The 13,626-nt window shown below is 37.3% G+C and overlaps 1 protein-coding gene and 1 long non-coding RNA gene across 3 annotated transcripts in view; one reads left to right on the top strand and one right to left on the bottom strand.

Annotated features, from left to right (window-relative positions):
* LOC592453 (pleckstrin homology domain-containing family B member 2) overlaps positions 1 to 13,626 on the bottom strand; it is a 19,589-nt gene extending 5,963 nt beyond the window's left edge. The window contains exons 1-6 of one of the 2 annotated variants that reach the window (XM_030982136.1): positions 13,477 to 13,626; positions 9,847 to 9,942; positions 3,416 to 3,549; positions 1,863 to 2,021; positions 713 to 1,169; positions 132 to 191 (exon numbers count right to left, since the gene is read on the bottom strand). In XM_030982136.1, coding sequence (XP_030837996.1) covers positions 157 to 191; positions 713 to 1,169; positions 1,863 to 2,021; positions 3,416 to 3,549; positions 9,847 to 9,910 — 849 coding nt within the window. In that variant the 5' untranslated portion in view covers positions 9,911 to 9,942; positions 13,477 to 13,626 and the 3' untranslated portion in view covers positions 132 to 156. The remainder of the gene's footprint in view (positions 1 to 131; positions 192 to 712; positions 1,170 to 1,862; positions 2,022 to 3,415; positions 3,550 to 9,846; positions 9,943 to 13,476) is intronic. The other variant, XM_030982135.1, reaches the window with a different exon arrangement.
* LOC115922712 lies at positions 6,361 to 7,597 on the top strand. Its single transcript, XR_004063571.1, has 3 exons — positions 6,361 to 6,390; positions 6,840 to 6,979; positions 7,535 to 7,597. It is a non-coding gene; the product is annotated as an uncharacterized LOC115922712 (long non-coding RNA).

The raw sequence follows: 13,626 nt of genomic DNA, 5'->3' as shown, positions 1-13,626 counted from the left end.
CAATTAACACATTAAAAATTGAAACTCATCTAGTATTTAAGTAATTAATGACACCCACAATTAGGTATTATTAAGAATAAATTAGTATTTACCACAACAAAACCACAAATAAGCAAATAACTGTGACTCACCATAGTGAATGATGTGAAGCAAACCTTAGTAGTATCTGGTCTGATACACTTGGGTGGTGGCTGTTAAAAAACAGGATATGATAAATGAATTTGAGCATAAAAATTAGGTATAGATATATGAAAAATCTACAAAAATGATATGCTAACATCTATAAGCATTCATTGATCATTATGTAATTCACTTGGAGACTTAGGACTTAAAGCCCCACTGTCCTACTGGTAGTTACTTGCTCCCTCTATATAGAAAACTTCCCCAATCAGTGCCTGTTGGTCCCCCATGATCCTCTTTTCTTATGTTAATTGAGAGCTGAGTTAATGAGATAGCCACCTGTCACAGTGACCTAGCTGGCTTGCTGGGTGGTCTTATCCCTTCTGGCTGAACTTAAGTTGTTTTTTATTGGAGTTCTTATTCAATGGCCATTTTTACAATGTTAAAATTGTACAATCTAGTTCTCGGACTACTGCTACTTTCTATGCTGCTATACAACCGAGCTCAACTGAACCGAATGAAAAGGGCAACCGTGACCAATAAGCTACGGACGGGGAATAAGCTAACACTATCTAAACACTATCCAACTTACTCTGGTTCGGGATGTTGTATGTGGTCACATGTCCATTGCCGCTTGGGATGATTGTCTGACCAGGGTAGGTATAGGCCGTCTGCTGTACAGGGTAGCAAGTCCCTAGACCACCTCTTTGGATGTAAGTGACCGATTGACCAGGGTAACATGTCCCCAGACCACCTCCTTGGACGTAAGTGACCGATTGACCAGGGTAGCAGGTCCTCAGACCACCTCTTTGGACAACACTGACCGATTGACCATTGGGGTGGTAGGTTGTGGAGGTCACCCTGGACGTACCAATAGAACCGGGGGTGATCACGGTCACTGGGGAGGGGTTGACAGAATACACCGGGGGAGGGTTGACCGTTACGACTTGGGGAGGGACTGGGCCTGGTCCAGCTGCGTAGTATGGTGGGGGTACACTGCCGTTGATGACCGGGGGAGGTTGACCCTGTTGGGCATTGGGGGCAGCTCTCTGAAAGATACGATAGAAATTTCAAATGGACTATCATCTCCTCAATATATAATCAAACACATGTATGTCTGAAGTTTAACAGTTACATCAAGTTTTTTTCTTCTTCATGGAATAGAACAGTTGCATGCCATGTGAAAGTTTATTTAATGCAAGATATGCATGATCTACATGATCTAGCAAAGACCACGTATGTTAAAGACATAGAAATGTTAAGCCCACTATTCTCATATCAATTTACTGCTGCAGAGGCAGGTTTTATTTTAGGTGATCTGTATGAAAGAGGTACAAAGCTTATACAGCAATAATCAGGAATCGCTCAAAGTAAAGTTAGCGATACCGTCTATTTTAGTGTAATTTTTACACAGAATTGTTTCAGAAAAGAGGAATGGCTGGCATTAGCCTGGCTTAACTTAGTCCATACTTTTATGGAGTGCCCGGTGTCAACTCATTTACCCTGTACAAATTATTTTAATCCTGCAATGAAAAGGGAAGAAAAAGATAATATCAGTATGAACTGAATATCAACGAAGTCTTTGGTAGATTATCTTTGTCATGAATATTGAAGGAGGAAGATGAAACCTAGCATTCCATAGAAGTTTGAACTAAACTTCTTGTTTAGTCTGGACTTAGTCCCGGCTTAACTTGTGAGAATACCACCCTATGGGTTTACAGGATTAGATACAGCGCTCTTACGTTCGCTCTGATGACATCATCAAAGACGAGTTTCCACATCTGCGCATCATCGTACGACTCGGCACAGAAGATGGTAGCAGAATTACTACTACGGATCTCAATCAGACCCATAACATCGTGGCTGCTTGGAGGGGTCACTCCACTTACATCACGCGCGACCTGTATGCAGCAGAAGGAAACAAATGAACATAACGTCAGGGATCAGTCCTTGGCAATTTCACAGATGATAGAGAGAAGAAAATGAATTCTCACAGAATCAAACGAAACTTACACCGAATGTTCAAGATTACAAATATATGTCATTTGCCCAGGAATTTTGCTAGAAAATGTATACTGGCTGAGTAATGAGCAAAGAAAGGAAAACAAGGTATAAAGTAGGCCTGACACCATGTGTGTTGTCCCATATATAGCTTTCTGTGTACAGTGCTTGTTACTTTACCAAGACTCGGCCAAATTTATTATGATTTTGATGACTCCAGAACCTTGCAGTGCACACCAATACTTACATGCTACAGTATATGATCAACTTTTTCTGATCCATTCCACACCTTCTTTTACCAGAACTCAACTTTACCTTTAAACTAGATACCAATGTATGTATTTAACAAATAGAGATTTAGCGCTAGTAAGTTTACCTAAGTTGGAGCAAAAATACAGAACAAAAAAAAGTAACCCCTTGAAATCTCTTTGATTCCTAAAATTGAGTTTTGAGAGAGTTCCTGTATCAAGAGTGCAACATTTCTTACACTACCTACATTAAATCAAAAGAACAGGTTTAAAAATAAGATAATCATTGTCTTCATCCCTTTATCATTTAAATCTGCTTTAAAATTGTGTAAAATACCATTTCAAAGACGCAACACTCTCCGCAAATTTAGTGAGGAGGAACACAGAGGCAGAAAGTTATTTGGCTCCAGTAAGTTCTAGAAAGTAGTTTGCCGAAGGGTAAAACTAAAAAAGTTACCCCCACAATATTTGTTCCCCTTTAAAAAAAAAAAGAAGAGCTCCTGTACATGAACTTGTTTTCCTTCAAAGTTCACGAACCTACATAGGTTGAAACTACGGTGGTCTCTTTTCTCTGCTTTAACTTGAACGGCATCCTCTAAAATATAATTTCATACATCAAATACATGCAGTATCATAACACTGCTCGATTACGATAGGCGCCCTGAACACAGGGACATGCAAAATCTAAGTCTGGACTGCATACAAACTCTAAAAACTTAAATCCCCCACCCTTTCAAAATAGGGGTGCGGAGCCCTGCTTGAAATAGAATGGTGAAGTGTGACGTCATCAAAAATCTATTTTTTGTAATTTCTCAATTTTTTCTTCATTTTTCAAAAGAGCATCAAATATAATGTCCAAATGTCGAAAACCAATTGATTATGTTAAGTATTGGCTGAGATATGACCATCTGAATAAATAGATAGAACTCAGTGTTATTTGCTCTGGCTTGTAATGGTTATGAACCAGAGCAAATAACACTGAGTTCCTACAGCTTTGGTACTCTATGGGTACCGGTAGATAACATATCATTAATTATTAAGCATACCTTCAGGACAAAGCAATCTCTTGGGAGGTTGATATGACCTTGAAGATCTTTTTGTTTCTCATCGCTGTAGTAAGACAGTATACCATCTGTCTTCAGAATACAGAAACAGTGCTTCCATCTTTTCAATACATCGGCTGAATATGACATATTGTATAGAGAGGAATATTGGTGAGATAAATAAATTAAAAAACAAATTGATTAAGAGACAACAAAGAGAGGAAAATCAAAAGAAACAGGGTATAGAAAATGGGGATCGAACATATGGTGACAGAAAGAGAAACAGGGAAAAATAGAGGAATTAGGGAAAAATAGAAAATAGAAATAGAAAATAGAAAATAGAAAAAGAAAGAACAGATAGAAAATAGAAACAGAAAGAACAGAACGCACAGAAGAAGGGAAAGGAAGAGGAGGAGCAGAATCACAATTAAAGAGAGTTGAGAATCATATATTATTCATTAATGATGCAAAAACAAGGGCTACCGACAATTACCTCACTAGAGAAAATACAATTTGATGACCATTTCTGGACAATTTAAAAAAAAATTCTTGAATTTAACATTGTCTGGTGGGTGACTGCCCTCTCTACACTACTCTCAGAGACAACTTCATAGCTCACTGGCCAAGACGCTGGGATAGCCATTATTCCAACTCGAAAACGAAGGGTGAATGCTTCACAAAGCTATCGCTACTTGGCTCCTGCTCTCACACCCAAAGACGTTTAAATATAATTACTAGACGGAAAGCAGCACGCGCGGAAACCATGCAGACGAATGGGATTAGGCTCCGCCTCTTTTGGATCATTTGAAGACAAAATAAGCACCCGAGGCGGATTTTTGATTGGATATGAGCCTCATGAATATGTATTTTATCGATAGTATCGTTTTAAGAAACCGGATAATATATTTGACCTCATTGCGTCACTTTAATTATGCAGATTTATGCACGACGCTACTACACTCGCACAAACTGAGAAGAGTTAGTTTATTGAGAATGGGTGAGTAATTGATTGAAATATGAGTAGATTAAGTGAATTTAGTCATCAATTTTGAAAAAGCTGCAATAGTCTTCGTAATGTACGGTAATTTCGTTACATTTGGAGACAGTTCTCAACAGATTTTTGGGGAAAAGACTAGTAAAATATTGCTCTTGAAATTGCACTTTGATTTCCATCGTCATAAAGTAGTTTGACTGCGGTTTGCCGTCATTTCATCCTAGTACTCCAGTTAGGGCCCCGGGGTTCCGGCAGACCCACCCCGGGGAATTTCGGTCCTCATTTGCATCGAGATCAAACTTTCTAATCAAGTTTTATTTGAGATTTGATCGTCATCATGAATCTAATTCACCAATCACCGATTTAATTTGAATCTAGATTTAACGTTACACCATGAAATATTCTACGAAGCATGATTTTTGTTGATAATCCAAGTGGATTAATTCTTGTTAAAATCTTTAGTAGATGTGGACTCTGAGGCTATAGACTCTACTTAATATCAATATCGGTGCCATCTGTTCGCTCAGTTGCATACGCGGTGCGTGTCAACTTTATTTAGACCAAAATTATCTGTGACCATTGATAATCAAACAACTCAAAATCCTATTCATTTAGATGTAAACCTGAAACTTATTAATAAAATATATTTAAAAAACATCAACACTAGGATTTGTTTATTTAATATTGAGATTTTGTGTGGGTCCAGCGTGCTCGTCAAGTTGTCATTACTAGATTCTAGACCTAGGCCTAGACTCTACTACTAGATCTAGACCCTAGCTAACAGTGGCGTATGCAGGATTTTTTCAAGGGGGGGGGGGGGTGGGATTTAACATTTTGAAATCGGGCCAAAAACTTCGCAACGAATCAGCCAGCCGCTGAATAAGCGGAGGGGGGGGGGGGGGGTAAGAGGATTTTTTTTTTTTTGGGGGGGGGGGGGAATCAACTTTTTTAGGTCATCCACTAGGATTTTTAAAAAAAAATTTTACTTCAAAAAAAAATCAACACTAAAAAAGGGGGGGGGGGGGGGGTTTCCAGAAAAACATACACATAAAAAAAGCTCAAGGGGGGGGGGTTAACCCCAACCCCCCCCCCCCCCTGCATACGCGCCTGACCCCTATTAATTCTTTTAATATATTACAGATTTTTTTTCTTCTCCAAATTGTGCAGTTCATGTTGATAAATCTATTTGTTTGTGTAAGAGAAGACCCCTAGTCTACAATTACGTTTACTTATGTAGTCCACTTCTTCTTGTCTTAATAAACCAATTCTACTTAAGACTGCTTTATATGTATAGGCCATATAAAGCACTTTTTGAAGCACAAGTTAAATCTTCCATTTAATTTTAATTTGTACTGTGGTCCATTAAATTGGAATGTTGATTTCCACACCATATTAAAATTAAGGCCAACCATGACATGAAAAATAGCTTTTATGCTTGATCTATTTTTATTTTGTTAAAGGTAAAGACCAGTATTGGTAACACCCCAATTTCAAAAAATGAAATGGAAGCTCTCATTACCAATCATGTGAAAGAATATGTTTTGACTAATACATGATGATAACAAATTTGCCGGGAAACCGCCTACTAATTCATATATTTGGTAAATTTATTTCTCTCATGGTCGTGTGAGAGAGATAGGGTAGTCCCATATACATCTTTCTGTGTATAGTGCTTGTAACTTTACGAAGAATGGGCCAAATTTCTTATCATTTTGATGATTCCAGAACCTTGCAGATGCTAGATGCTAGATGATCAACCTTTTCTGATTGATTCCACAACGTTTCTTTCACAATGCAATCGCATGACCATTACTGGTCTTTACCTTTAAGGAGAAAGGGACGCCTTGATTGTCATATTGGTTTTTGTTTTCTTTTTGTTCCAACAGATTGAAACTGATGAAGATCAAGCTGGAAGGAGTTAACTGATGAGTAGACATTACAGCATTTCTTATACATGCAAGATGAAGCTGAAAGTGCCATGCAGGTAAAATTTTCAGGATATTTAGCACACAAATATTAAACGACCACGTATTAATTCACTAAAAAAGGAAATGGAACTAAGTTTATGTTGCAAGCGACTAAAGTGGAGGGTATATTTTATTCTAGTTCTGCACTTAGCACACAAATATTGATATCTTTCCTTTCTTTGTTTACAAAAGGAATTTGTCCTTATTTACAGGAGGTCCTGTGTGTAGAAGAACAATGTCTAATGCACATTCAAGGCACTCCATGATCATACATGTAGGGTATACACAGAACCCCTCATTACCTTTTTTTTGTTGTAAGTGGTCCTTTCACTTATTGAGCAATGAAGATGAAGAAGAACACAAAATAAGATTAATGAAAGTCTCTTTATAGGATGTATTATGGTTGATATGTATCTATTATTATCACTTTTTAATTGAAGTACCTACATTGTTTTCTCTTATGTAGGATGATGCTTCTCTACAGTGGATGATGAAGGCATGCTGGTTACAAACCCAGGAGAGGAACAAAGAACAGATATTGACAGAATCATATCTAGAGATGCGGGCCTACTACACTTTATACGAGCAAGTGTGCTAATATACAATGTAGGTACCCCCAATAAACTATTGTAGAACACATATCATGCAGAAAGTTATAGATCTGACAAAGATATTTTTCATTGTCCGTTACTTGTAAAAGAATACTTGACTGAATATCAAAATTGTGATTTAGATTTAAAATAAAATGTCAATATACATGAAATATAAGTCTACAGGACGTATGTTTCAATAGCATTATTTCCAGTACATTCTTTGTTCCAAGTTGTTTGGTCATTTTATGTCCCATTCTTAACCGAGTATTATTCAATTATGACCACGAGTTTACATTACAAGTACATTGTACATGTACCGGTATTACTTATTTCATACTTGTCTGATCCAAGCTCCATCAGGCCTATTGTCTTAATGGGATCATCAGAAATAATCTAACATGTGGTCAGTAACAAGTCTTATAGGAAATATAGTTACGGTTTGCCCACTAGAATCCCAAGTGAATATTAGTCCTTCCTCTTTTTGTCAGAGCAGGTATCAGGGTGTATGTTATTAGTTGTTGTTTATTTTCTTATACACTGTATCTTATTTCATTTTTCCATTCAACAGACTTGGGTTATCATCACAGCCCTTTCTTCTGAAAACTAGCCTACAACTTCATTGATGAATGCAGAAGACATCTACATGGGACTACATCTTAAAGATGCCACCCTCATATAATGAAAGAGGACAGTAGAGATGGGTTTAAACTTGAATATTTACATACTATTTATTTATTATTTGTATTATATGTTTGTAGAGTACCACATTTAAAAAAGCTAATGAATTTATCATCTTGTCAACTTTCAAATAATTAAAGATAACTAATCATCAATGAATAAACATTAACATTTTAACAATGTCAACTACCATTTTATAGGCTGAAACTGAGGGCTGGGCAGAAAGAAATTTCCTTGAAATTTGAGTGATAAAGATCTATCAGTCTATATCAAATATTGAATTAATCAATGATATTTTAATTATAGTTATACATGTTGAAATTCATTTACCTTAGTCTATGGACTTCTGTATTTGAAGTTGTGTAGATTATTACATTATTGCTGCTTCAAGTATTGTATGTAAGAAGGTTTGAAAGACAACCCTCTAAATGCACTTAATATGGAAACTGCTAATCATCATTGCCTTTTGTATCCAAACTGCTAATTTTAATAGAATCATATTTTGATACTTCCTAGCTTAAGAAAACAGGGGGGGGGGGGCTAATTGTTATCCTCTTCCTGGTGCTGTTTCTACATGGACCATGTAACAGGTTGCAAAAGTGTAAACAATATTATATTTGTTATATGTTTATAATAGAAGGATTTAGAAAATGAAAACGTTTTGAATTATAGAATTACTGTTGCTAGAAGTAATGGCAGTATTGATGTGTAAGGGAAGGGGGTGGTTTTCCCAGTGAAATTAACGGTATACAAATGTAAAATTAATACAAAAAGAGAAAACTATTCTTAAAAATAAAATTATAAAGGACATGGGCCTCCTAACTAACTAACCCTGGTACCACTTCTGGGTTTTTGTTGTTGTTGTTGTTTTTTGTTGTTTTTTTTTTTGGGGGGGGGGGGCAACCCAATTCAAAATTTCCAGTGTTAAATTCCATTGTCTTTAAAAAAAAAATTATGTCAAGATGTTGAAAAACAATGTTTCACTTTCCGTTTTCAAGTTAGAAAATTTGAATAAAATGATTAACATATTTTCCGATCTCTCTGGTCTCTACATTAAAAATGTTCAAAGCTCCTGCAAAGGCTGCAAAAAGGAAAAGCGAAGATAATCCAAGTGAAATGTGGACAGTAATGGAGTGAATATGGAATGGTTGATCGTAGTTGATAACGAGTAAATGTAAATGAGTGGTAATAACAACTACGACTGAAAGAGAGACAGAAAGGAACTGCAACAGGTTGTTCAGTCAAGACAACAAACCGTTAGTTGCAGAAGATAATTTACGAAAGACAGAGAAAGAGAGAGAAAGGGAATCATTAAGGTACGATGAGAGTGGGTGGAGAAAAACCGTCCACTTTGCCACATAATTTGTTTGTCTATAATAAGGAAACTATATACATTAGCATATTTAAAATGTATAATCATAGCCAGAGAATGTGTTGTTATATGTCTTATAGCATGTTTGATTTAATAAAACAAAAACAGACCCAGCTATTGATAGACTAAAAAGGGAATAAGATCGAGACATTAAGAATATCAGTATTTCTTATTCAATGAAGTTAAGGCCACTCCCCCATATTAAAAAACAACAACAACACAACAACGAGAGGAACTTTTAAGGTCCACTTCCCGATGCATCCTGGGTACACCAGCTGGTGATCGATAATACAAGTTCGAGCGCGTATTTCACCTAACGGTGATCGCATCAGAATAATCCACGCTGATTCGCAGAATCACTTGCGTTGCTAGCGCGCAGCGTGATGAATAAATTACCCATAATTCCGTACAGTAGATTATTTGACCTCTCTAATTACGCTGATACGCGTATTGTCTTTTACCATGTAGTGAACATCATTCCAGTACACTTTTCGTGGGGAGCATCCTACAGAATGCATAATTCATAAGGCTCATGAATTATGCAAGGGGCTTATTTTGGCTTCTAATGGATCCGGACAAAATGGCGGAGCTTGGGGGGCCTGCTCACACCTCTCTTTCCGACTAGATTGACCCCTCACTCTTTCACAATCTCTCTCTCAGCTTCATACTTGACCTCCATGTTAAACGTTCCACTACATGTATGTGATGCCAATGCTGTAAACCTGCCTATCCTTTTTATATGTGTACTACCGACACCTGCACCAACTGCAGTTCTCCAAAATGGAGGAAGCCAAGCCAAGAAGAAGAAGGTGGCTTCAATTCAAACTTACTTTCCCTCTGCATCCATCCAGCTTTCACAACATGGTGATGTGCTGCAACTGCGCTTGTTGCCATATTGTAAGACTAAGAAATGTCACACTTCGATTCTGAAATAAAAAGCAAGAAGAAAGAATTCAAAAATTATAGAAAGTGAATAAATTATTAATTAGTAATAGACGAACTCTGCACTTTCAATCAAATCAAATTTTTATCTACCAGGGCTGCGTCTCACGAAACCGTCATAAATACAAGTTGAGCGACATTTCGTTGAAATGCGTGTTAAACTTAATACACGCGTTTCAACGGGATGTCGCTCAACTTGTACTTATGACGGTTTCATGAGACGCAGCCCTGGGCATCGTTTCATGAAACAAGTACAAGTTCACCGACAAGACAACAACCCAATGAAACGAGTGTATTGTTATTTCCGCACATTCCAATGATTACCGGTATAGTTGTCGGTGAACCTGCACTTATGATGGTTTCATGAATCGATGCCCAGAGCAATGCATTTGCTTTTGAAATAAATCGGAAAAGAATGATTGTTGAAGAACTAAGTAGTATGATTAAATAAAAAGATCCAATTGAAAGATAATATAATCTCGAATCTATGGTAGATCGACATGTAGGTCTACATTTCTAAAAATACAGACATACACTGTAGGTCTAGATCTAGTAATTAGTGTAGGGTTGCGGTTCTAACAAATTCCTAGCACTCTTAAGTACACAGAGGCAGCCCAGCAGACATGTTGTACGATTGATAACTCCTGGCTAACTGACCAGGTTTTAATGTAGCAAAGCATTACAGCATTTTATGTAGCATTCCACATACATTCAATGCAAAGTAGAAGAAATCAATAAATATTCATTTAGTCCCATACAAGTATAAATCAGTATCACAAAGTATTCTTGAATATTCAAACATAAAGAAAAGGGTATATATTGAATATTCATGGATATGTAAATTATACTATAAGCTTGACTGCACCAGGTGAACATTGAAACCAATGAGAGAGAGAGATAGACAGATGAAAGGATGGTGGATGAAAAGGGTGAATGTGAATGAGGGATGACCTATTAATATGAAAGGGATGAATCATGGATATGAGGGGGAGTTTCAGAAGTTCAAAATAAATCCCTACATTAGTATGGATCGAGGCGTACAAATTAAATATCTTCATTGCCATGTCAACTGACGACACCATAAGTTCATAACAATCACATCATTTAATAATTAAATCATTGTAAACTTTGGGCTTTTAAAGACCTTATCCAATGAAATACAACTTTATATCAAAGGAAAGCTGAGTGAACGTCCAATACAGAATTTTCACAGATATATAATTGATATAGAAAAAATATTTTCTAAATTCCCTGAAGTATTGTACAAGAGCTAATCAAATTAAACCTCATTTTCCTCACCCCTCAACATGACGGGTCAACAGGGGTCAAATTTGCTGCTGTTACAGCAACGACATAACACATGGACCCAATATAGCTCGCCTATATAGCCGTGGTGATGAGCAAAGTCATTGTGAATACCGGTATGCGTACTTCACATGATTTCATCAAATCCATAACATTTCAGAATACCCCTTTTCCCATCGAAGACTTCTTCAAATTATAATTTCAAGTAGTCGAAAAACATTGTAAGTCAAAACTGTAATTAGATCTAGGGTCTACTACCTCTTTACATTGTGAAAAAATGTGACCCAATCTGCTGTTTGAATCATTTTCATAAACAGGCTCTGGAGTTTAAGTTTGACAGGATAGTCAGTAGACTGATGATTTGAATTTACAAAATATTTTTCTAACATCTATATCTGTAAGTTGAAAATATTGTATTTTACTGCTATTTAGGTGTCATCAATTGTCACTAAAGTACCGATTTTGAGTGAACTCAACTGAGTTTTGTACAGTGGTGTTTGAAATGTTGAGAATCAATGGCTGTTTTTAATACACAGCCAGGATAATGGAGCTGGATCTATGTGTGGCTACAGCTACAGTACGTATAGCCAAGGAGTTACTACACTAGGAGTGGGGACTGGATTAGGGTCAAACGACCCATCCTGTATGCCGCGCTCCCCAAGCGACCATTCCACTAAATTGGATTAATGCCGCCTGGTCGCACCGGTCGTAAATAACATCACATAGCGCATGCGCAAGGTCGGTTAATCAGCCGGAACCGCTGGCATGTGCGGTGCATTGTAGGATATGTTTACAGCTTTCTCGCGTGACGATTACTATTTGGAAGACGACTGATGACTATTCAGCGGCTGACTGAGTCGTTGCGAAATTTTTCCTCAAAAACTGGACAAAATAAAATATGTGCTCTTACCCCCACCCCCCCCCACCTTTAAATTGTAAACATAAATGTAAACATCTAGGCATTACCATCGATAATATGCAGGGAGGTGCTCCCTGACATTACCAGTAATAATAATATTAATTTAATAATAATAATATTTAATTTGTATAGGTATAGCGCTTAATACAGATGTCTCTAAGCGCTTTACAAATATATTATTACCCCGGCCATTGGATTAATTATCATTAGACTATTTATATACAAATAGACCTAGATCTAATTGCATATTTGACAACACAATCAACATCATTAATCACCACAAAAGTCAAAGACAATCAATAGACATCACTAGAGTCTAGACATCACAATGGATTTGTAATTGTATTAGAACAGTTGTTTAATAATCATTAAATATAATCCTAACTATCCGCCAAGCTTAGCGCTTATAATTATATGCATGTCATCTCATTCATGCCCTCCCGGCCCAGCTAGCAGCTATAGTTCCTCAACTCGTCCAACACGCACAATAATACCGCCAGGTGAACTGAAACCACACACCAATATATATTAGTGGGACAATAAAAAAATAGTGACACAGCAGATGTTAACAGGTTTCCAATAGGTCATCACATTAACAAGAACGGCCAAGATCGGTGGAGTCATACATCAAAATAAAGAAGAAAATCTCATTTGTCTGCCAAAAAAATGATTTTCATCTGGGGTAGTCTGGGTCTACCACTAATATTACATTGAAATATGAATATAAATGGAACAAAATAAGGACATTTTTCAACAATAATCAGGTCAAAACTCAGCTTGTCGTTTGCCGATTTTCGAGATCTTTGTACCAATCGAGAGCTGAATTCTTAGACTACCACGACATCAGAGTGTGTGTCGCATGTGATGAAGCTATCGACATGTGTATAGAGCTAGTCTAGATAAACCACCTATAATATATATTATGACTGGACTGTCGATGTTTCCTCCTAGAGAGGGCCAGTTCAGCACGGCATCGCGCATGGGACATAAAAGTCCGGAGATCGAGACCAGGGTGACCTCGTTGCGTAAGAGGTCGTTTTGTTTTTCGTTGGACCCCTAATCCCTCATAATCCCGCTCTGAGTGATAAGAAAAGCCCTAAGGGCAGAGTGTTCACTCCTAGTGTAGTAACTCCTTGGTAGATCTATAGCCTGTACGATTTTACACGCAAATCGCCAAGTGTACACTCCAGATGCAGCGACCGCGACCGCGACCGCTCTCGCGATATCATCAGTGAACATGGAGATGCAGTGGCTTAATTCACGAAAAGGCCGGACATTCAAGTGATATACTTACCAAACTTGAATACCGTTTGCCCAATTAACAAGATTTCCTCAGTTTACAAAGAAATTTGTATGCTCGACGGTTCCTGATCCGACGTATTCGATTACTACCAGTAGGCCGTTTTCGATCAATAGTTTATTTACGTCGTGAAAAATGACGTAA

The sequence above is a fragment of the Strongylocentrotus purpuratus genome, unplaced genomic scaffold (assembly GCF_000002235.5).
Source record: "Strongylocentrotus purpuratus isolate Spur 01 unplaced genomic scaffold, Spur_5.0 spur5_scaffold_12, whole genome shotgun sequence".
Taxonomy (NCBI): Eukaryota; Metazoa; Echinodermata; class Echinoidea; order Camarodonta; family Strongylocentrotidae; genus Strongylocentrotus; species Strongylocentrotus purpuratus.
This window is presented reverse-complemented; position numbering and strand designations above follow the sequence as displayed.